This window comes from Leptonychotes weddellii, chromosome 2, assembly GCF_054177405.1.
Source record: "Leptonychotes weddellii isolate Sample4059 chromosome 2, ASM5417740v2, whole genome shotgun sequence".
Taxonomy (NCBI): domain Eukaryota; kingdom Metazoa; phylum Chordata; class Mammalia; order Carnivora; family Phocidae; genus Leptonychotes; species Leptonychotes weddellii.
The window spans coordinates 782,938-807,079 of NC_138370.1; the positions used below are offsets into that span (position 1 = coordinate 782,938).

At 51.3% G+C, this 24,142-nt stretch overlaps 1 protein-coding gene across 1 annotated transcript in view; it reads left to right on the forward strand.

Annotated features, from left to right (window-relative positions):
- LOC115937670 (disks large-associated protein 2-like) overlaps window positions 1-24,142 on the forward strand; it is an 83,830-nt gene that overhangs the window by 37,114 nt on the left and 22,574 nt on the right. The window contains exons 4-7 of the mRNA XM_081812878.1: window positions 12,115-12,464; window positions 13,523-13,564; window positions 19,879-19,964; window positions 21,520-21,935. Coding sequence (XP_081669004.1) covers window positions 12,115-12,464; window positions 13,523-13,564; window positions 19,879-19,964; window positions 21,520-21,935 — 894 coding nt within the window. The remainder of the gene's footprint in view (window positions 1-12,114; window positions 12,465-13,522; window positions 13,565-19,878; window positions 19,965-21,519; window positions 21,936-24,142) is intronic.

Consider the following 24,142-nt stretch of genomic DNA (forward strand, 5'->3'; position numbering starts at 1 on the left):
TCTCTCGCCTTCAAAGTTTGGTTTCTCCAACATGCAGACTCTCGTTTAGGCGTTCATGGACTTGACGGCTGTAATTCCTTTTGTGCTGTGGTCTTTGAAGCTCTAATTAACAGAGGACCGTGAATTTAAGCGTGGCTCTTACATTCAAACAGCGGTGACGCTTGCCGTTTGAAATATGCTTCATCTTGATTACGTATTTGTGCTCTATACAATGGAATGCTAATTTTATATTTCCTTTTTGGCTGGCGAATGCCCTGCAAGGAACGCATTCAGAAAGGGGGTCCAGAACGCCTGGTGTGGATGGACCACTAGGCATGTATGTAAAGTATCCTTGTGTTCACATTTGAGATGACCACACCATGGAACGGCGTAGATTGGCCAGCACTTAGTTTCATCTCATTCAAGCTAAGAGACGGCAAATCAAATGTGTTCCTCCAGATTCTCCCTCCATAGATTTGTTAACCCAACACTCTGAAGACCTAAAGGCAAGTCCTAATGACCAGCTTCGTTTGCTCTATGTCGTCTGTGGAACAGATGGGTGCATACGTACTCAGGGGACTGTGCAGGGCGAGAATGTTCCAGCCCAGGGCAGTCCGGTGATGCAGATGCTCTGGAACTGCACTCTCCTCGCAGGGACCAGCAGCCATGCGGGACCGTTGGGCACTGGAAACTCAGCTGGTGTTACACAGGGGCTGATTGTTAATTGATGTTTAGATACTGAGGTATTTCAGAAGTTAGGTCATTTAAATGTGGCTGGTGGCTGTGCAACTGGCAGCCTTTCTCGTGCAGTATTGGGAGGCCAGGATGCGCCCGGCTGACAGCCCTTTAGCCCCGGGACTCTGGGAAGTTCCTTCTGAAGGTTCCCCAACCCCACATATATCTGGGAAGTACTGTTTTTGCATGCCTCTTCCCAGCCCCGTTTATTCACCTCTAGGCAGGAAGAACTAATCCACCTGAGACCATTTCCTTTGGGCCTCACTACTTTTATTTAATGCAACTTTTACAGAAATCTTCCAAAACTGGATTCTATGCATGGCTTCTTCCATCTTAAATCGTGTAATTAACCTTTTCTTGATGGCACAAAGGCGTCTGTTGGCACCAAATACACTCAAGAAGGAAGGCACTTTGCTGAGCTGCCTCCTTCCCTGGACCCCAGGTTTTTGAGGTGATTCTCCCCAACTGCTCTGATCTCCGGGACACAAGCAAAACCTAAACTAACTTGGTAATTGGATTAGAAGACACAGGTATGTGTTAATCTAGGAAGCCACTCGAACATCCACCAAGGATTTCCATCGTGGTTTACACACAGTAAAAGACATCCATGACAGGCTTCTAAAACCAAAAGGATGTTCATGCCTGAACTCAGTTTAAAAAAAAAAAAAAATAGGTCTTCAGACACCTTAAGATACTAAGTTAAATATTCATTTCATTTTTATTTCAAAATTCTTACTTGATACTTACATTTAAATAAATTGTATGTGATTGTTCTTTCTCTGTTGGCAGAGAATTCAGTAGCATTCTCTTGTTAAATTAAATTTTCAATTTTCAGTTGTATTTAAGGTTTGCCTGATATGCATATAGAAAATGATAGATAACAATGCCTGTAATTAGTAAGTATTAGCTCTGGTGAGTATATTCTAATTGTGTATTCATATACACAGAATTAAGACAATTACTATCCCCAAACTATCCAGCTGAATAATTGAATGGTTTTCTTGAATATGTATAATGATTTCTTTAATTGTTTATTTTAATTCCTGACAGCAAATTAACATGATCAAATGATCATTTTAAATTCTTTCTTTACTATAGTTCCAAGCTTCTAATTCTAACTATAATGAGCCATTTAGGAATACACAATTCTATCCCACAAGATCATAGGTACCAACAAATATTTGTCACAAGAGCAGACTGATGAATGAGTGAAAACACTGATTTATATCAGTTTTTCAAAAATTCTGTCTCAGTATTATTTTATTTACCTAAAATAGTTTATGTACTGCAGTTTTGATTTACTGAAGGGTGACAGCTGATTCTTAATTTTTAAATTATAAAATTCAAAAGTGTTCAATTAACCAGGAATATAAATGTGATTTATTGTTCTGCTATAAACGTCCCATTCAAAATCCCATGGGGGACCATGTCATATGGACATAGGACCCCTCTAAGGGATAGTGGGTACGTTCAAGATGTATATTAAATGCCTATCTTATACCTTAAAATACAAATCCCATCTTTTTTTTTTTTTAAGATTTTATTTATTTGACAGAGAGAGACACAGCGAGAGAGGGAACACAAGCAGGGGGAGTGGGAGAGGGAGAAGCAGGCTTCCCGCCGAGCAGGGAGCCCGATGCGGGGCTCCATCCCAGGACCCTGGGATCATGACCTGAGCGGAAAGCAGACGCTTAACGACTGAGCCACCCAGGCACCCCTACAAATCCCATCTTGACTCCCATACTAACATGTGAGAATAAGTCTGGTATCAGGGTGCCTGGAAGTTTTCATGTGTATTTCTAAATCTATTTCTTTAACTTATATTTACTATTCTCAAAACAGTAAGCATCATTTATTTCTATTAAATCCATGTGTTGGATTTATGGTGGGGCCATTGCAAGGGGAATCAATCATGTGGACAAGGGATAAGTATTTTCAGGGGATTATAAATGTGTCTGTCCCCACTTTCCCCCCCATGCATGTATCTCCCTCCATGGAGATGTGGGTTGCTCAGATCCCAGGGGTAGGAAATCCTCAAACGTTCCACCAGAACTTGCCCTGGGCCGTTAGCTAGCCATCCTGGCTGTCTGGAGGGAACCCACTGCTCTGGACAGCAACCCCAGGTCTTCCGTGGACCGTCTCTGAGACTGAGGACACTGCCAACCTGCTTCTACGTCCTAGGATTTCCGGAAGATCAAATGCAGTGATTCATGTCCAAAATAATACAGTGTTTGGACTTAGTAAGTGCTCATCAACTAACTGTTAGCTATTTCCAAGAAAACTTTGTACAAATAGACATCTTTATCATATTTGTTCAAGGACTTTTTTCCATCGGCGTTCAAGCACGAGAGAACACTTCTGGTGTGAGCAGGCTGCGTCTGGGTCTCTCAGCCGGCAGCGGCACCTGCTGTCCTGGCCGCGTGACTGCAAATCATGTGCTAACAGAGGGGCAGCGTCCCCTCCCTCTCTCCAGATGGCTGGTCAGTGCTGAGAAGGGCTTCAAACATCACTGTTACTCAGCTGAAACAGAGAAGAAAAATTTCCCATGCAAAGTTTTACTATTTAGGATGCAAAACTTGGGTGCTCTGCCAGAGGGCTGATCCGCCGGAGGGAAGGCTTCATTTCCTGTCACTCAGCTTCCTCAGTTCTGTAAGGCAGAAATGTGGGGGCTCTGCAATGCTCCAGTCCCTTCTGAACTTCCTGTGAACCGAGGAAATGTCTCATTAGATGAGTAAGCAAATATCAGGCCTCTTTCCCAAAAATGGCTTCACTGTTTTCCATCCTGTAAGGAATTGAGAGATAATTGCAATTAATTTCCTCTTACTCGGTCTCAACCCCATCAGCTAACAGCCCTTCAAACAATTTGCGCCATGGAGTGGGAGTACAGTCTAAAATTTCTCCTGCTGCCAGATGTATTTCATTTATTTTTATTTTTTTAGAAAACTTGGAACTGATCCTATTAAGAGGAAATTCTTGCTGAAACGATAAATGGTTCTCTCACTTACATTTGCAACGGGCAAGGAGGAATAAAATCAGATCCAGCCATGAGAAATCAGACTGAGCTCAGTACAGGGTCAGGGAAAGAGGGAAAGAATCATTATAACCAACAACTGGCAAGGACCGATGTCCCAGTTCTGCCACCTCGTCCTGGCTGACCTTAGGAAGATGTTTAAACCCAGGTGAACATGTTTTCTCATCTGGGAAATGGAAATCCAAATGCCATGTACCCGGCAAGGTTGTCTGCAGCTTAGGTAAGGAATAAAGTATAAAGTGCAGACCCCATGCCGCCCAGTCGTGGCTGTGTGCGCACGCACTCCCGGGAGAACCTCAGACAGAGAGACCTCCTAAACATACGTGTGGTGACTGGGTCCCGATGAGGGGCTCCGCCCAGTCCACGGTTTCTGTGAGCTTGTATTACTTCTACTCACTGACGGCGGACGCAGGGGTGGTTCTACGTGGCCAACACCGTAGTAACTGCCCTTGCTGAGCACTTCCCTCTGTCCTTCCCTTTCTGGGCTTTATCTCCCATCCCCATGACAACAGATCCCGAATATGTAACCTTTACAGATGAGCAGACTGAGGCTGAGAGAATTTAATTTGTCCAAGATCCCTGTTACCTCATTTTATGTCAGAAGCAAGGAAGAGTCAGTTCAGGTCTACTAGAACCAGAACGGAAATACAGAGAATTTCCTTTTCTAGAAATTTTCAGCCACTGTGGTTTTAGGATATTCAACCAGGAGCGTCAGTGTTCTGGAAGGTGCACTGTCATAATACGTCAAGGTATTAAACCACTAAAATGTATCAGAGCAAGTGTATGAACATTAAAGCACATTTTTTTTTCCATCTGGGGGAAGAAAGAGCAGTAGAACATCCATTTGATATTTTCCCCAGAAAGGAAATAATTCGAAGAGAACTCTATGACACTTAAAAAGAAATGAGATGGTATCCCTAGAAAACTATTATAATCAGTCAATTTATCCTCTGAGCAAGAGCCTCCAGACCACTAGGGGAGAATCAGTCAAACTTAGAGTATCATTTAAAGGAGCCAAGTTTTCTCAGTAATTCCTGACCCACTGATTCCGAACCCCCATTCCACTGGGCGCTGCGTCCCGTATCAAGCACGGCGAGTCCACGCAGAGTAACCCGCACGCTCGGCACGGACCGGCTGCGTCCTCCCCCACATCGTCCGCTCTGTCCAGCCTCCAAGACTCAGCCTGAGCCCGTGTCCTCCAGAAAGTCTCCCTTTCAGCCCTGGATCGTTCTCTTCCTGGGCTTTCGTGAGGCTCTGATGCAGACTTTAGTCCTTCTGCCCTTCTCTTCAATTTGATTATGAGCAATTGTATGGAGCCAGTGTCTTAGGCTCAAGACAAATGTTTACTGGAACCAGAGAATCTTACAGTATGATGGCAACCAAGGATGGGGAGGCAGGTGACCTTGGTACCCACACGGAGGAAATGCAAGGTCTCTGCAGTCCCTTCGGTGGCAGCTTTTGGGGTGTCCCTAGTCACGGCATTCCTAGCAACGCCTCCAGTTGACTCTGTATTGTTATAAAATTTCCTCCGTGGTTTGGCAGTGAAAATTAATGATTACGTTGCAGGCAGTTGAATTCTTTAAGCAAAGGAAAATCATCTATTTGGACATACTTCCTACAATGTTTAGTAGGAGACCAGAGCCGCCCGAATAAACACTTCGGTATCCGGGCTTTGCTGAGATGCAGAAGAACATCACTCTTCCAGACAAGAGTATCTTTTACCGAAGCTGATCAGTAGCTTCTCTGAGCACCCAGAAACTGGCCCCACCATTTGCTGGTCTGGACAAACCACACTGATGGCAAACCACACTCCCACTTTAATGGTTATTAAACCGTCTGCTTGGCGCACGGACACAGCGTGAAGACAGCATCAGCTCTCTCTCGCCTCCCTGGAAAAAGTCACTCCGCCACACCCTCCCCGGCTTGAGTGATGTCCATTGTCCTTGATGTACGCCGAGCATTGCCCAGTTTTAATCAATTTCTCAAGAAAGTATGTTGTTCCGCTGCATTTTTACAACGAAGCCAATTTAAGAATTCGTATTATCACCCTGCAGCAAATGCACTGTAAGGCAAGAAGACGTGATGCTGGATTTTCCTGTGATCGCGGAGATAAATTGTAACACTCTGTAATTTTGTTTGTATGTACAAGATACCCGTTCAGGAAGTTTCTTCGCACTAAATACATTTGGGAGATTTACCTCTGTGCACGGGGGTAAGAGGGGCAGTGTTTGCGGACGGCGGTGAAGGGGTGACCCAGCTGGAACTGGAGTCCAGGAGGATCGGTCCGCTCTGCCCGCCCTCCAGGTGTCCCAGTCCTTGCGACGCACACGCCGTCCTTCACTGCTCAGCGGACACAGCGGAGGGCGCGGCCAGTTTGGTATTTTCCTGAGCACCTTTCCACTCGTCGCCACAGGGCGAAGGGCAATACAACCGTGTTAAGGCAGAAGTACCTTCTTAATCTCTGTTCCCGTGTTTCTCGGCTGCCCTTCATTGCCACCCAGCCCGTGCCGAGACCTGCCGTTGCTGCAGAAGCAGCATTTCCTCCCGGGACCTGCCAGTGTCGCGTGCATATGCCACGTGGAGCGTGCTGGGTGGCCGTGCCTACCTGCTGGTGGCTCCACAGCGTCTGAAGATGGCGTCAGGGATCGAGACTCTCCTTGCGGGAAAGGAACGGTGCCGAACGGGTTAGCATCGAAACAACCACCTAGCTTCCGTGTGGCCGTATGAAGTCCTCCCTCAGCGAGCTCTCGTCACACCTTTCCCCGGCCGTCCCCTTACTCGTGTGTATGTGTCACACTTCGTACCCTGATACATTAACACTGTGAAGTAGAATTAAGAAAGGCTGAGTAAGAAACAAGGTTTCCAGTGGGCCACCACTGTCAAGGAGAGAAATACACTCTGCGCAGTAATCCCCATCCAGATTGGGAAGAAGAGGGAATCGCCAAAGCTCGTAACCAAACAGAAGGAAATGACAAGTTGTAAGAGGACAATCTACTCATTTGGTCAGGCTCCAGCTCCCAGGAAGTAGTGCGGGGAGCTGAGGGCCTTAGGCCAGCATACGAGTGGAGCTTCCTCTGACGTGAGCCTGAGTGGTGGAGAATGAAAGTCACCAAAAGCCCCAGGCCCTACACAGGGATCAGCAGGAGGCCTCACCTGTAAACTGCTAGACAGGCATGTTTTCTGAGCTTTTAGGAGCGTATCGTTCCCCCCAGCGAGGACGGTGAATGCCTTGGGATGTGACGTGTCCCTTCGTGTCACAGAGGAGCCAAGGAGTCCCGCCCAGAAGGATGAAACGATTCGCCTGACCTGAGTTTCCAGCCTCAGCACTATCACGTTCTGAGCTGGGTAGCCCTTCGTGTCGGGGGCTGGGCTGTGCCCTGGACGGGGTTTGGCGGCTCCTCTGGCCGCTTCCTTCTAGAAGCCCGTGGCACCCTGCCCCCCTCCGGTTGTGACAGCACCAAGGATGTCCTCCAGCCCCTGCCAGGGGCCCCCTGGGAGAGAGAGGAGGTGCAACCGCCCCAGCTGAGCACCACTGGTAACCCACGGACGTATCTAATGTGAGGGTCTGAGAGTCCCCAGAGCAGAACCCCCAGGGCAGGGCTCCTTGCTCACTGCACAGCTGGGGTCCATGCAGGGCCCTGCCCACCGGCTGTCGCCGAACACACCGATGATGGATGGGACTGGGAACGGCGCTAGACCCCCACCTCCTGCATATTTCTGCTGCACCTCAGTTCCACTCAGACCGACAGATGAGCACAGCTGGGCAGCCAGGCCCCTCCGCAGCCCTGCCTGGATCCACTAATGCCCCGGGTCCGGGTCCGGGTCCGGCTGGGTGTCGGGCTGGAGTGCTCTCGCCAACGCAGGACGGCATGCTTCCTCGAGAAGAGTGCGTCCCCCTGGCCTCCAGAGCGAGCTGTGAGGTGTCCGGGCGCAGAGCAAGCATCAGCTGCTCAGACCTCAGGCCTCGTGGCTGGGCTCCCCCACGGGCTTCCTCCAGGAGCCTCGGCTTTCAGCAGCTCTGACGGAGTCCGATCTGAGCCGCAGGTCTGCCTGCGGCATCACTTAGAAAAGGACCGAGACCCGTGGAGGCAGCTGATGAAACGGCTGGCCTAGCTGCTCCTGACTCCATTTCCTCTGGGAACAGGGTCCTGCCCTGAAGGCCGGTGTATCGACTTGCGTTTCGTTGTGCTGCCCGCTCAGACCTCTGCCTCTCTCCACTTGCACTGAAAACCTGGCCCGGGGCCACTTTCTGGAGCCCTTCTCCCAAATGCTGCCCACCGACTGACCTGTGAGTACAGACAGTCCTCAGACTCCATGCTCCTCGGGCAGGAGGAGTCCTGCTTGCTCTCCTACTCCCTCTCGTCTGCCAGTGGTGGCTAGACGTCCACCTGTCCCTCTGGTCTCTGCAGTCTGTGTGATGCACCCGGTCCCCGACGCGCCCCGTCCCAGGCCGGGCTTCTCTCCAGAAGCTCCTGACATTCAGGCACCCCCCGCTTTCCCCCTGAGTCAGCAGAGAGTCCGTGTCGACTCTGGGTCAGCAGGATATTTCCAACCCCTTTTCCAACCCCTGGAAAAGTTCTAGAGATTCTGCCTCTCACAGCTTCACTCTTTCCAGATGTTCAAAATGATTTCCAACCAAATCCTGCTGTGCCCTGGAGTCTTATCAGAGCCCGGGAATAGTTCCCCTTCGTGCAACTGTACAGTACGTTTAAATTAAGCTTACAGATGGCATACATAAGTTATTTTACTTTATGTTATTATTTGAGAAGCACAAACATATTTGTAGATGTTTTTCTATGGCCAAAAATAAGCTTCCTGAGGAATGTGGGTTTTCTGTGGTTTGCATTTTACTTCTGTTACAGCAGCTCCCCTATTCTGAAATTGCATGGCCCCGGGTCATTGGGGTGGAGTCCCCATGGAACCTTGGCCATGTCGTAAAGCTACGGGATTTTTCCATAAGCTCATCCAGCCCTAGACATGTGCAAAGCACTACGCTGGGCATCGAGGGAACACATATCTCCCCAGCATGAAAGAGGTCAGAGTCTGGTGAATACCCCTCCCCGCAAACAGAGGCTGCCATGGATGTAGGCACGGGGCCGGGAGGGCGGAGGGGGACATTTCCTGGGCCTGAGAGTCAGGGGACACATAAGACCTCTTGTATCAGACACTTGTGGAAATAACGGGAAGGAGGCAAGGGCCTACGGGGGCACGACGTGGGGGGCCCACAGGGATGTCTGTGGGAGCGTCCGTGTGGCCGCTGGGTGTGGGTGGTCCAGCGGAGTGACAGGCTAGAGAGGATGGTGCCGAACGAGGCCGGCAACAGCCAAGAAGAGGCACAACGAGGCGCTCGGGACTTGGCACTGCAGGAGCTGAGCTGGTTCATAGATGCCATTGACTGAGCTCGGACTGGACTGACTTGGGGCCCGGGAGGATCATTGTCCTGTCTGGAAGACAAGCCCAAGGGGCGCCCTTGCACAAGACGGGCCACAGAGGGGGCCGAGCGCGGAGCGGGAGACCGGGCTGCAGAGGAGAAGCGATGCCCCACATCCAGGAGAGTGTGGGCGGTCAGTACGAGCGTGGAGTCATTCCCTGACAGCTCTGGAGCCTTAGGAAGGGGGCCTGTCACGGAAGGTGGAGAAATAGAATGAACTCGCCCAACAGTAAAGGTAGGAGGAGCAACCGTTTTCAAGAAAGAAATGGGCTCAACACAGTCACAAGCTTGGGGAGTTGAAAATGGGCTTTGGATTCAGTGCTTGGAGACCCTTAGAGCAGTAAGGGATAGCAGGAGAAGTGTGCAGAGGGGAGGGAGGGGAAGGTACAGGTGAGGGGGGCGGGGGAAGGAACCTGCACCCAGGGATCTGCCCTGACCACCTGTTGCAGAAGCCTCCAAGGAGAGGACTAGGTAGTGGGGGGATGAGCAGCCAAGGTGGCAAGCACATGCACACAGGGGCCGCTGAGACCGCTGTCCCTCGCTGAACACAGAGCCGTTAGTTTTATGTCCGTTATAAGGGACGATGCCCGTGGGGTGACAGGGCTCTGAACACCAAGGCAAATGGGAGCCCTGGTATAGCGCCAGTCAGAGCCAGGGGGGTAGGGAGGCTTCATGGCAGCTCTGAGGTTGGGCAGAGCCGACTGTGGGCCAGGGGGCACACCTCTGTGGATTCCTCCGGTGGCGGCCCCACAGCGGCCCATTCTGCACTCAGCAGACTCCCGTCTGATGTGCAGTGAGTCCCAAACAGACTCCTGTGGATCCCTACGGATCTAGGACCGAGTTCGGCAGGGTCCATGAGGGTGGGCTTAAGAGGCGGGTGGTGAGTAGGGAAGGAGGGAGAGTCCAGCAGAGCAAGGGGTCTGGTGGCTTCTGAGGTTTAATGCAAGGGAAGGTGTGGGAACCAGAGAGGAGGAGAAGGAACAGGTGAGTGCAGGAGAGAGCGGGTGGCTGGAGGGAGTGTCTCAGAGGCAAAGAGATCCAAGCACAGCAAGGTGCCCAGGTGAGCACATTTATGATTCTCTGAAATCAGATGGACACAAAGGCCTTCTTACACCAACCTAACTACTTCAGCCGCTTTGACAGCAAGGGCAGGACAGCTCAGGGATGAGGATGTCCAGCCACCCTGGCAAACGCAGGGATTCAGGCAGAGGCGACGTGGGGTTGGAGGATGGTGCCCGGGACGCAAGATGAGGGGAAGATCCTGGGAGGGCGGAACGGTGTCCCCCAGCGGGGAGAAGGCCAGCGAGCAGCATGGCTGTGGGCGCCCAGCAGCCTCTGCCCAGGAGGCCTGCCCACGTATCCTTAAATCAGTGGTAAGGGTCTGAGCTTGGGAACCTGCCGTGCACATCGCTGAATCTCTGAATCTCCTAGAATAATGCCTTGAACATGGTCTGTGTTCAGTCATTTTCCTTCAGAGGTCAATCAACATTAGGGGGGAAAATCTTCCTCTCGTGCAGACAGAGTTCAAAGCCTGCGCTTCCAGTAACTGCCCTCCTCCGTCTGTTTCCACCTTCCTGAGTCTCTTCCGATGCATTCTTTTAGAAACGTGACCACGGTGTAAATCTTCATGTGCAGTTTTTATGCCTTCAAACCCAGATCATCCTGACACGACAAACTCATTTTGTTCTGTCACTTGCCGATTTTTATTTGGAATGACATTTGAGGCTTTATTTATTAGGAGAACAAATTGACCCCGGTCACACCGTCACTGGGGGAGATCGCAGGAACAGGCGAGCGCGTTGAAATCCCCAGGAACAGAAGAGCGGAAATGACGTGCTCCCACGGGCCGCCGCAGGACGCCGGCTCTGGGCAGCTTCTGAAATTCGCAGGGGAAACCCGCTCAGTCTGTCCTCCCAGACCAGGCCGGGCCCTCCCCATGTGGTGGCACACACAGCAACCCGCGCACCTGCGCACCCTGTGGGTGCCTTTGTGCTGGGTCGCGCTGATGGCGTCCGTTCGGAAGCCCTTGGGTGAGCACTTCCGTTCCAGATAAAGAAAAATCATCAACTGTAACGGAGAACATTCCTGTCGGAACGGCGTCATTCACCTCGCTGGAAAAATAAGTAACACCCCGAGCCCGGCAAATATGTCTAGTGAATTTGGGGTGGCCTTTAAAGAGACATTTAATAGGACTTCACGTCCAAAGGCATTTCCTGTCCCTCGGTGGGTTGGCGGCGGCTGGGGAGTGAGTGCAGGGCGGGAGGCGGCTGGGCGCTGGCTACGGGCAGGCAGGAGGTGCGGGAGGGCCGTGCGGTGTGCGTTTGGAGACCCGCGGTCCGTTCTCAACCGCCGTCTACACTTTACACCCAGTAAGCATGTCCTTACAGGGAGCAAACGGTCTTCTCACGTTCTATGCTTTTCCATTAGAAAAACAATACCTACTCATCATAAGCATTTTTGGAACATGCAGAGAAGCAGAAGAGAGAAGAGTCACCCTGCTGTCCCTCGATGATGAGCTGATGGACAGCTTCCTGTGCGTCTAACCTTTTTTCATACACAGGTTCTCCTTATAAATATATTCCACCTTCACCCGGATAGAGCTGAGTAGGTCCTGCTTTGCCGCGGTGTGACGAAGTGAGCATCGCCCGTGACCCTGCCCTGCGTGAAAATGGGGTCGTGCCTGCTATCTGTCCTGCTGAGTCCGAAGTTACTCAGTGTGGTTGCTGGCGCGGCATTTGGGGGGCTTTCTAATTCCCCACTGTTGTGAGTATATCTGCGTGGACCGTCTCTGAGCGCAGGGGTGCCCCGGAGTTTGCTGAGTTATCTTCTCAGGCCCCACGTTCTGCAAAGGCTCGTGGGTCGTGGGCAGTGAAGGGTGGACCAGGTTTCCAGGGAGGGGAGGATGCTTCCGCTGACGGCACGTTGACTTTCCTTACAGCTGTCTCCTATGCGAATTACAAGAAAACGCCGCCGCCCGTCCCCCCACGCACCACTTCCAAGCCTCTGATCTCGGTGACCGCACAGAGCAGCACCGAATCCACGCAGGATGCCTACCAGGACGGCCGCGCGCAGCGGGCGTCCCCGTGGCCCCAGGACAGCCACGGCCTCTACAACTCCACGGACAGCCTGGACAGCAACAAGGCCATGAGCCTTGCCCTGGAGACGGCCGCGGCCCAGCGCCTCGCCTCCGACGGCCAGAGCAGCTCCGCGCGGACCAGCGACAAGGCCGTCCTGGTGTCCAAGGCCGAGGACTTCCTCAAGAGCCGGCGCTCCTCCATCGGGATCCAGGTAGCCTCCCTGTGCCCCGTGGCTGTGCCGCCCGCCCCCGGGCTCCGCAGGTAGCTAGACTGAGACGCAGCGACCCCGCGGCCCGGGGGTGCTTAGCAGGGAGACGCGAGAGTGAGGTCTCGGCTACAGGGCCAGCCGGCAAGTCAACAGCCGGGGGACCACCCCAGGGCATCTCAGGTCCCCGTCTCACGCCCGCCCCTGCCACCCAGACACCCCACCCAGGGCACTTTCTAGGGGCCACCTGCTGCTTACCGAGTGTGGAGACAGCTTGTTTTGATACTTCAGAAGGATGGTTTCTTGGTTGAAACCCAGTTGTTCGAAAGCCTTTCAGTCTTGTGCCCCAGCAGCGGAGTGCGGGGGAAGGGCATTGGGAATACAGCGGTGGAAGTTGGAAAGGCCTCTTCGGTGGAAAACTGAGGTGTGCTCACAGCTACTCAGGCCAGGGCTGCAGGAAGGCGCTTCCTTCACCGGCCGCAGGGCACTCTGGGTGTTCAGTTGTGGTGGCAGACCCCGGGCCCGTGGTTTCAGACCACCGAGGGCTGACCCACACCCCCGAGGCCCCAGACTTCTCCCCGAGACACAGACCTGGTGTCTTGGGGCGGCCCCCCACTGGGTCCAGCTAGCCCACTCCCAGGGCCCGGGAGGCACTGTACTAAGACACAGGGGCCACCTTTCAGCCCACTCCCCAGCCCCAGGATGGCACGGGATGCGCCTCACGCTGACAACGTCTTGCCTCTGCCGCTCTCCCCTACGAGATCGTGTTGGCACAGCGAGGCAGTGTCCTTGCCGAGTCCTTTGCAAGCACGGTCCACTCTTGCTTCCTGTCACTCCTCCACTCAGCCTGTGTCCAGCCGGAAGTCCCAAAATCAGAAGGCTTCGTGGCCAGGGAGGAGGGTGAGCGGAGCTCTGCCTGAGAGCCACGCGTGCTCAGTGCTGGCGTGAGGGGGCTCGACGTCCTGGGCATCCTGGGGACACGGGAGAGCAGGCTGGGGCGACTGCCCGCTTGACTAGGTCCTCTGAACCAGGTCTCCACACTGTGGCTTCGTTGTTTTGTTTAGGATTCTGAATTCCCAGAGCATCAGCCATACCCAAGGTCAGATGTAAGTACCAAAATATACTCCAAAGCCAAGTACGCATGAATTTTTATTTTATCTCCCTTTTTTGGATTATTCATACAACTGCTCTGTCACCTCTCTCTGTCCTGATTCTATATGCCAGGCATTATGCTAGGTGCCCCCCTATCACTCGTGTCCCCCGATGATGTGTAATTAGCCCCGCTTTGCTGAGGACCGAGATGGGGCTCAAATAGGGACGTAACTTGCTGCAGCCGACAGGCTTGCGGGGCCATAGTGCTAGTGCGTGGGAGGCCGGGGTTCGGACGCCGGTCCCTCCGGCTCCAAAGTCATGTCTCCAGAGAAGACGTGCGAGGTACGCAAGTTAACGAGGCTGGCTGCACATTCCAGGTGCTCGTGCACCCTCTGGCCTTCTCCCCTGCCACCTGACCCAAACTCCCTCCTGCTGCCCGCACCAGCCCCGGCGGGACGAGGCCGGGGTGTCATCTTCTGGCTTTATCCGAGCAGAGCAGACCTGGAGCAGCGGGTCATCGGCTGGTCGGGGGCGCCACCCCCCTCCCTCCGCTTCATCGCCCGGAAGCCCCGACACCTGTCCTCGCCCCGTGGCCCTTTCTGCTTCTAGCAACCACGCCTTTCCTCCGCGGGAATGTCCTTGCTCCCCTGCCCACCGCTCCCTGCGGCTCACGCGTTGACCCCTCCCCGGAAGCCTTTCCGGCGCTGCCCCCCGCGCCGCGTGATGTGTGAAGGCCCGGCTGCTCCAGCCTCTTCACCACCCAGCGTCTAGCACAGTGCCTGGCACATAGCAAGTGCTCGGTCAGTGTCGGATACGTGGGTGCACGGGTGACGGTGGGTGAGTGTTCCATGACCACCAGTGTGAGTGCACGTGTGTGAAGGGTCCGCTGTCTTCCGTGGCAGTGAGGGAATGCACAACATCACGTGAGCGTGTGACCTTGCCATCATCAGACTGACGGGGATTGAGGAGCCGGTAGAAAACACGGCCAGAGAGCTCAGGTATTAGAATAAACACGAGTCAAAGAGTTGAAACGTAGGCCAGCGTAGGGAGCCAACTCACAGGGAAGCACGAAGAACCAGAGTGAGGGAGACCCCCAGACACGTAGAGGCCCCGGGGGGCTGGCTGGCGTGTCCGCACTGTGAAAGCACGACGCAGAAACAACCCTGAGAAGCAGGCTCGCGGAATTGCCGTGTCTCGGGCTCTCCAGCCCGTGCTCCTTTTAACCTCGTCGTAGCCCTAGGGGCCAGCCGTTATCCAGGTTACCGATGGGGAAACTGAGGCTCGTGGGTAAGTGACTTGCCTAGAGGGTCACAGCCGTGAGAGTCACAGCCAGGACGGAGGGCAGCCTTGTTGAAAAGCCTGCAGGGTGCCCGCTTCCCAGAGAGGAGACGGGGGGTCGGTGCGGAGCCCGTCCCCCGAGCTGTGTGGCAAGAAGCGACCTGCCCCAGTCTGTCTGTCTTGTCTTTCGTAGGGAGAGACAGCTAGTGCGCTGCACACTCAGCCAGGGCTCACAGGGGTCTGCCAGCTGACCGACCGCGGCCCGCTCTCAGGAGCTCCTGTGGAGTGCAGACGGCAGAGGATCGACATCGCATTTCCCACCCATTTCTGCGGGTCTGGGGGTGTAGCTCCAGGCCCTGCCTCACGGGCTGGCCCGGTGACGCGAACCCGCGGCGCCCCTCCCTCACATCTCCTCATTCAATGCTGACATGCGCCTCTTTCCTCTGTGTTCCCGTTCTGTGTATCCGTGCTGCGTGTGTCCGTTGATGAGAGTCCGCTGGAAGTGTCTCCCGTTCCCGGACACTGCAGTTTGGATTAACATGCAGGGGTTCCTCAAGCCCACCTGCCTCGGTTGCCCCGTCTTTAAAGTGGGAGCGATTCCTGCTCTTCCGTCTCCATCACCGGGCTGCGGGGATGAACAGCGCAACTGCCACAAGCCTCTTACTCGGCTCAAGTGTGCAGCTGAGAGCGCGTCAGTTTGCCCGCTCAGGCGGGTTTCTCCCTCGCCGGCCTGAGCCGTTTCGCACTCGGCAAGCCTCGCAGCACCTGCTCCTGGAAGTGCGGGTGCTGCCTTGGGCATCTCTCAGCAGCGAGGCTGCTAGACCGCATCTCACTCTCGGACTTACGACAGGTCCCCGAGGGGACCGCAGTAACCATGCCCTGAGGCAGTGCACCTGCTCGGCTCTGCGCTCGGTTTTGCAGGCAGAGCATAAATGATCCGGGGTAGACAGCAGAGACGTGCGGTCGGAGCTGCAGCCGATGCTAATTAGCCGAGCTAATCCAGCTCCCTGCCTGGGTGCTTCTCTCGGGTCCGGACCGCGGCTGACCAGCTTTGACTTCCCACAAACACCTGCCATGCAGGAGATGGGGACCAGGGCACACAGGGGCCGCCTCCTGTCCAGCTCACACGACCCAACATGCACATGCTCACACACATGTGCATGCACACTCACACTCATGCACACACTCCCCTGCACTCATGCTTACATTTCTGCACAAACATGTATGCACACTCAACACACACACTTGTGCCCCCGTGTGCTCACACCTGCACACATGCATTCACACTTGTGTGCACACTCATGCAGACGCATGCATGCTGGTCACTCACACATGTGTATACACAATCACACATTCACACACTCACACATGTGCTCATATCCACGCAGGTGCAAACATGTTCATGCATGTACATGTGTGTGTGCAACTAATGTGTGCAGTTTTACCCACATAAGTACACACATGTGCTCACACTCACATGCACATGTGTGCACACTCATGCGTGTGTGCATGCATGTACTCACCTCTGTGCCTGCTCTTGCAAACCCAGTCATTCACACACATACACACACGTGCACACTCACATTTGCAGTCATACGTGTGCACACACCTGCAGACACACATGTGCACACCGCCCTAATGCATGCAGTCACACACGTATACACTCACACATTTACTTACATGTACACACTTGTGTGCACAGTCCCACGTGTGCACATGTGTGCACGTGCATGCAAACACACACACACGTGCATGCACATGCCAGCCACACCAAGCTCCTTGCTTTGTAAACAGACCATATTTAGAAATGTCCCCCTTCCCACCTGCCATCGTGGCATGTGGCTCAGCTTACAAGCTCCGCCATCGTACGGGGAGAGCTGGTGTGGGGCTCTGGGCTCCGCAGACCCCAGACACTCTTGTGATGGCACACACCACTCACGACAGTGACTGGGGACATGTCTGTCCCCTGTCATCAGGGAGCCCTGCAAACACCTTTGCTTCAAAAAGATCTCACTCAGCATTAGCGATTCTGTTAATATATCTTTCTTCTCAATGCCTAGAACATGGCAGGTCTTGTAAAAATGAATATATGCCTTCATTTCTCAAAACTTTTAAGATCCCTTGAATTTTCAGCCAGAATCTCGTCTTAGGAAGCGATTCCTTTGATTTCCTTTCCACTGTGCAAAGCAGTAATTCCTTTCCTTTGTCTTGAATTTGCCTTTTTTCTTATCCATGTAAGGGTCTCCACTCCCAGGATTTCTGAAATTGTTATGTGTTTAGCTCACCCGGGCCATCTATGATTTTATCATCCACCTCAGCCTTCCCCTTCTGAAAACAGAGATAACGTCATTTTTTCTTAGGAAAGTTTCATGTGACAAGCGCTGTAGCTCTGTGAGATCCTTCACATTGAGTATCCATCTCATCACACACCTGACCGTCTTCCCGGTTGAGGTGAAGGACAGAGCGTCGATATTTGCTGTGGACAAGCTTATCTGAGTCTGGTTTCCTGTGGAGTTTTACTTCAATCAAGTGAAGTGTCTCATGTCCCCTCATTTTTGAGATTAGGAAGAAAAGACTCAACAAAATTTAAGAGACTCACAGAGAGTTGCGTGGCCAGCTCGTAGCAGAATCTGGCTCCAAAGCTACAGCCTCCTCCTTCGCTCAGAATGGTAGAGGATTCTAGCGCAGGGAACGTGGAGACTGGATGAAGGGAGACAACGTGCTGTTGTCTGGTTATATGTTTTAGTCACTTATGTAGTGTGTGTACATGACTGTGAATACATGTGTGTTTCATGTGTGCACACACATCCTGTGATTTTGCTGTTCATGCCACCTGCTAGTGTGCATGGGACCAAAAACATCTTCCGTGGTGTAGCCCTGATGACCATCACCTTCGTACTATGTAGTGTTCCGTGTCATGAGCAAATCATAATATACCCTCTGCTACCGCTCGCCTACTTCACCCCCCGTCATGTTTCACCTGATAAGTAACACTAAGATGAACACCTCACACACTTGTTAGAATTTAAGGTGATTTCCTTAGACTAGAATCCTGGAAGCAGAAAAAATAAGACAAATATTCTGAACATTTCAATGATAAAATCCAGTGCTCTTTCCATTACAAGAATCTTTCTAAAACTATATGTATGCATGGATCTCCCCCAAATTATGTATCCATCAAATTTGACACCATCTACCAACATTGTGAAGCATTAAATCACCTACACTATGACTGTGTTCACAAAAACATGCACAGACATGTATCTGTAGCAGCATCATTAATCATGGCAGAAAACTAGAGGTAACCAGATTATCCCTCCCTTGAAGACTGGTTAACTAAATCAGGTTATGTTCCTAAAATGGAATAGCAAGCAGTTAAAACACAAGGCAGCTCTGTTTGCTCTGACATGGGACGACATCTTAAATACGTGAATTGTTACTGTAATCTTTCCATGTAAAATAATAAGAGTAACAATCTCCATGTCCAGGAAGGTGAAGTTTATCAAAGCCATGACCCCCCATAGAGACAGCAGCAAGGTTAGATCTGGATTCAAGGATGTCCCTCGTCCTGTGGTCACCCCGTGTCCTCACCCAGCCGTCAAACCACGCACACAGAGGAGGTGATGTGACCTCTGCGTGCGTGCAGGATTCTGCCAGCAAGGAACGGGGTGTGCCCAGCCGTGCTCCTCCACTCGGTAACTCACCAGGAGCCCCGGGTCTTCACGCAGCTGTCTTTATTCTGGCCACAGCGGATCACTACAGAGTATGGTGGGGCTGTCAGACAGATGCAGGTGTGAATCCTCTTTCTGCTCCCAGTGAGCTGTGCACCCCTGGGCAAGTTACTCACCTTCTCTGATTCCTCAGCTGTTCAGTGTGGCAGGAAATCACAGCAGGGGTACCGTGGACACTATGTGCAATAACACTTATTATGCTCTTGGCACAGTGCCTGGCACGTGGTAAGAGTAAAATAAACATCAGATATGGACAGCATTGTTTCTCTTTGCCACAAGTTGAGTGAGCCCTCGGTGCCATGAGCTCGGCCACGGGGCAGCCGCAAATTACAATCACAGACTCTCCTAAGTCGCAAAAGAGAGCGTCATAATGATTTGTTTAGTGATTTGTACCTTACCCTCATGGCAATCATTAATATTTTTAAGAGAAAATGTGGTTTACAACTTAGTTATGACATTTCGGATTGGGGTCAAAGTCCCGCTGATACAGTAGGTAATATTTTCTGGGGAAAAAGGAAAGGGACACTGGAGTAGCCAGGATAATATTTACGGATAAACTAAACTTCGGTTTCACAGACTTTTTGTGCTGAGAGTTTGAGGGCTTTTTAGAACATGGACTGTACCAGCATCCCCTCATGTGTTAGCTCTGCCCCCTAACAGTCCTAAAGTGCTTGGTGGGTTTGGGAGACGTTTTGGCAAATAGAACCACGAGAAGGATTCGTGTAAAATGCACAGTTTCTGTTCTGTTCTGACCTGGCCTCACTGGGCACAGTCCCATTAGCAGATGCAAGACACTGGTGTGTAGGGGCAGATGGACACATGGCCGCAGTATTCCCGATACACGCTGAAATTCCTTCCTGTGTGTTTCTGTATGTGGATGCAAAACCATCAGTGTAATTCTATTAACTGGCTTATTTGTGGTTGTTAGCTCTATCTGGTTCATGCTGTACTTACTTTCTTCACCGTAGGGTATGATAAGAGCCTTTAAGTCCTACAATCATGCAATCCAACAAAGCCTATTTTTTGCCTTAGCTGAACTAAGCAATTTTATTTGCAATCATTTGAGAGATCAGAGTGCAATGCTGAGTTCAAGTAGTTATGTGAAATTTGATGAAACACAGTAGCAGTCTAATTACACCAATATGAATGCATTTCCCTTTTTTGTGATTTTACTGGGTCAAGTGCATCTCTGTATTAATTAAATGTGTAATTAGTTATAGCAAATGAACACACACACACACACACACACACACACACAATAGTCCCCTGCCCAGGTCGCTTGTCTCAGTTCTAAAATAAGATGTTCTGTGTTGTATTAGGTGGAAACAGCCACAGACTCTGACACAGAGAGCCGAGGCCTGCGAGAATACCACTCTGTTGGCATCCAAGTGGAAGATGAGAAGCGGTAACTCAGCCCCTTCACAATATACGATGTTCCCAAGCAAGAGCGATCTGTTAGAAACCTGATTGCAAACATCTAGATCATGCTGACCATCAATAATTCATGCCATGTGTGGTAACAGGGTCATATATTTATACTTTGCAATTTATATCGTTCAAGTACGAATGAACATCTGCCTGCATCTTGTTTTTTGCGAGAGGCAGGGGAATAATTCTTCCTAAAGTAATTTACCACCTATGAAAGCAGAGGGGCTGACAGGCCTGAGAGCCAAAGTTCTTCATCCAAAGGAAGAACAGATAGGCTTGAGGGTGAATCAGGTGCATGTCTCCCTACCTAATAATGTTAAAGGTAAAAGAAAGACAGAAAGAGAGAGAGAAGGAAGGAAGTTTAAGACCTTAGCTATACCATGATTTCCAACCATAAAATACAGAGATGTCTATGATGGTAATGTTATTTTTGTAGCAAGAACAGGATGATTATTTTATTTCATATTTAAAAAATATATCTTGTACATTTCATAAAAAACTAATTCAATGAGAGAATTGTCACATCTGCAACTTCAATTAGCATCTAGTCCCGGGTGACATTGCTCATCGTGGAGGGTTTTAGGACCCAGCCAATAAAGATTTTGATTGCAAAGAAATTCAGACCACAAGCTACTGGCTTCCCGGGTTCCCGGCAGAGTGCTGAGACCGCGGACAGCTTCTGCACGGGACTGGGCTTGCTGCCTTCCATCCCCATCATGGGTTTGTTCTCTGCTCCTTTGCCTCCAGCAAAGACACTAAGTGGAAGACTCATCAACCAGCTGCGGGCACAGCTGTTGCCATAGGAGGGTTCAGTTGGTGAGAAGCCAAAATGTAGAGTTAGGGTTCAGTTTGGAAGAACCCCCCCCTTCCCCGCACACACACAGGGTTCTCACCCAGCAATATCTGGACTCCAATTACAAGCCCTTTCCTGCCCATCCTTTCAGTAATTGGCTGTGCGGGCCTGGGCGGCCTTCCAATGTGTACGATGAACATGTTTTTAAAACACCTGCTCAAGTCGGAATTTGGATTCCTTATTTTGCGTACAAGACTTAATGGGGATGATAGTAAGTTATTCAGATAGGAGAAGAGACGCACGCCCTGCAATGTGCCCCAAACTCAGTGGGGTCCAAAAGTTATTTACCTAAAAGGAGCTACACAGCGTTCCTGTTGCATAGATGCAACAAAAGGAGGTTTTGCAAACTTGTAGCGGATTTGTCAAGGGAAGTAAGTGGGCCAAGGCAGTGGACTCATGGAACGCGTTACCCCCCGGGCACCCCGCAATACGCTTCCGTCTTAAGCGGGCATTATTTAGGCGTTGAGACTTAGGTAGATGTTAGAGGTTAATTATTTGCAAAACCCAACGTTCTTTCATAGCTGAAACACCAAAATAGTAGTAACGAGAGGAAAAGACTCATCTTCCCCTTGACTTGTCGGCTCGCCGCGGTGCAGGCATGTCGTTGATGAGCGAGGCGTAGGCTTGCTGCACAGTCAGCTCAGAAAGTCTCCCCTCTCTCTTCCTTCCCCCTCCGCAGACACGGGCGTTTCAAGCGTTCCAACAGCGTGACCGCCGCCGTCCAGGCGGACTTGGAGCTGGAGGGCTTCCCGGGACACGTCACCATGGAGGACAAGGGCCTGCAGTTTGGGCCCTCCTTCCAGCGGCATTCGGAGCCCAGCACGCCCACCCAGTATGGGGCCGTAAGAACTGTTCGGACCCAGGGGCTCTTCAGTTACAGAGAAGACTATAGGACCCCCGTGGACACTGGCAGCCTGCCGCTGCCCGACCCCTGGCTGGAGCCGTCCATCGAGACAGCGGAGACGGGGAGGGTGTCTCCGTGCCGGAGGGACGGCTCGTGGTTTGCGAAGCTGCTGCACACGGAGACAAAGAGGATGGAAGGCTGGTGCAAGGACATGGAGAGAGACGCGGAGGAGAATGATCTCTCAGAGGAAAGTAAGAGTGCAGCCTCCCCTCGGCTTCTTAGCACTGCAGTTGGTCAGTAGGGCCAACAGGCAAATGGCATCATTAATGGGGGACGCTTCCTTTGATACTTGGGTAAATGAAAACAAACGTGCTTCCCACCACATCCCGCTCAGCTCCCAGAAAACAGATAAGGACACGGACAGAAAAACCACCGCTAATGTGTTCAAGGGGATCCGTTTGGGTTTTGTTAGCTCGTGAGCCCAATGGCACTGACCCTGGTGTTGGTCTCATTCCATGTCCTCTTCTCCCGAATTCTCACAGTGACTTGATGTGGAGGGTGTCCACTGTTTTCTAGAATCGTTACTGTCCCATGTTTATAAGGGATGGAGTTGCTTTATTTTTTTTAAGATTTATTTATTTATTTGAGAGAGAGAGAGCTTGAGCAGGGGGAGGGGCAGAGGGAGAATCTCAAGCAGACTCCACACTGAGTATGGAGCCTGACTTGGTGCTCCATCTCAGGACCCTGAGGTCACGACCTGAGCCGAAACCAAAGGTCAGACACTTAACTGACTGCACCACCCAGGTGCCCTTGAGTTGGCTTTATGCCAAAGAGAAGTTTGAGCTGAGTAGAGATTGAACCGGCCAGCCCCGTGACGGTGCACGCCCAGCTCTCCCATCACCACGCTGAGCGGGAATCCATGTGACTTCCTGACCCAGTGCTCGCAAAGCAGACCTGCTCCAGCCTCTTTCTGCCCTGATGGGTCTCTGCCTCCCTGTGTAGAAAGGGACAGCATCCCTCATTCTCCACCTGTCTCCCACTGACCTGAAGAATCCTCTCTTGAGGATGATCAGAAGCAGCATCCTTTGTGAATCGCTGCACCTGATTTCTAAACAGATACCACCTTAGTTGACAGGCCAAGAATCCGAGAATAATTGCCACATACTTAGAACTAACATTGTCTTGACCAAAATACGGTTTCACAGAGGCATTTCTGAATGTCTCGACAAATCATGCTCTCTTGAAAGTACTTTTTCTTTTTCCGTGAATTCCTTTGTCCATTTGCTAGCTCACTCGGAATTCTCAAGTTCAAACGGATAGCTGACGTCCTTGGGGATTGTGCCCAGCCACAACACGTCTAGATAGCTGCTGTGATAGAATCTGTCAGTCATCATACAAATGGAAATACGAGGATGAAATTCTATGGACTTACGTAACGGACAGAGTACAATGGCCCTGGGATCTGTAAAGCCAAGAAACTAATTGGCGTGTTGATCTCTAGCTGTTAGAACTTATGGTGTTAAGCTATGAAGGAAGAGAGAGATTGCCTTTAAATTACTAATTCTCTTCCCCCACATTTCTCCCTTAATCACCCAATTCCACAAGTTCACCTGGGTGGGTGGGAGACCCTGAGTGTTTTGGAGGAAGCGTTGCTGTAGCGAAGCATTTGAACCTGCTCCCCAGCTCGCCGACAGGTGTCTCAAATTGCTTGCATGCGTTTGTCCAAGTCTATTACCTTTTTAGGGTACATTGAGTGGAGCAATTACTCACAGTTCTTATATTTAAAAATCGCTCATTTCCTGCAGCATTTTCTCACTGGTCGGTATGTGTTTTGGCTTGGCAAAATCGTTATTTAATTGTCACAGCGATTTACAATCTTTATCACAAAGACAAAACTTGGAAAAGCTAAATTGCCTAAGTTGATGCGAAATCAGGGTCAGGCTGTGGGCTCCCACTGTGTGCACGGCAGCGCGCATTCTTCCGGGGGCCCGGGGCGTGCAGACCCACGGGGCGGTCAGCCAGGACGCGCCCGCGCTGAAGACGTACTTGTCAGGTCTAGGTCCATAATGTGTCTATCAATTTGATCCTGTCATCATTTGAATTTACACCATTCAGGACACATCCAAGAAGTTCTGGTCTCCCTCTGTGGGCAGAACAACAGGGGACACTAGCCACTGCCGTGTTTGTAAGATAACCTAGAGCATTCGTTACCTTATCATAATTTCCCATATGTAGTGTGTCCTTTTTATTTTATTTTATTTTTCTCTTATTGTTAAGTTAGTCACTATACATTACATCGTTAGTTTTAGATGCAGTGTTCCATGATTCATTGTGCATAACACCCAGTGCTCCATGCAGAACGTGCCCTCTTTAATACCCACCACCAGGCTAACCCATCCCCCCTCCTCCCTCCCCTCTAGAACCCTCAGTTTGTTTCTCAGAGTCCATAGTCTCTCAT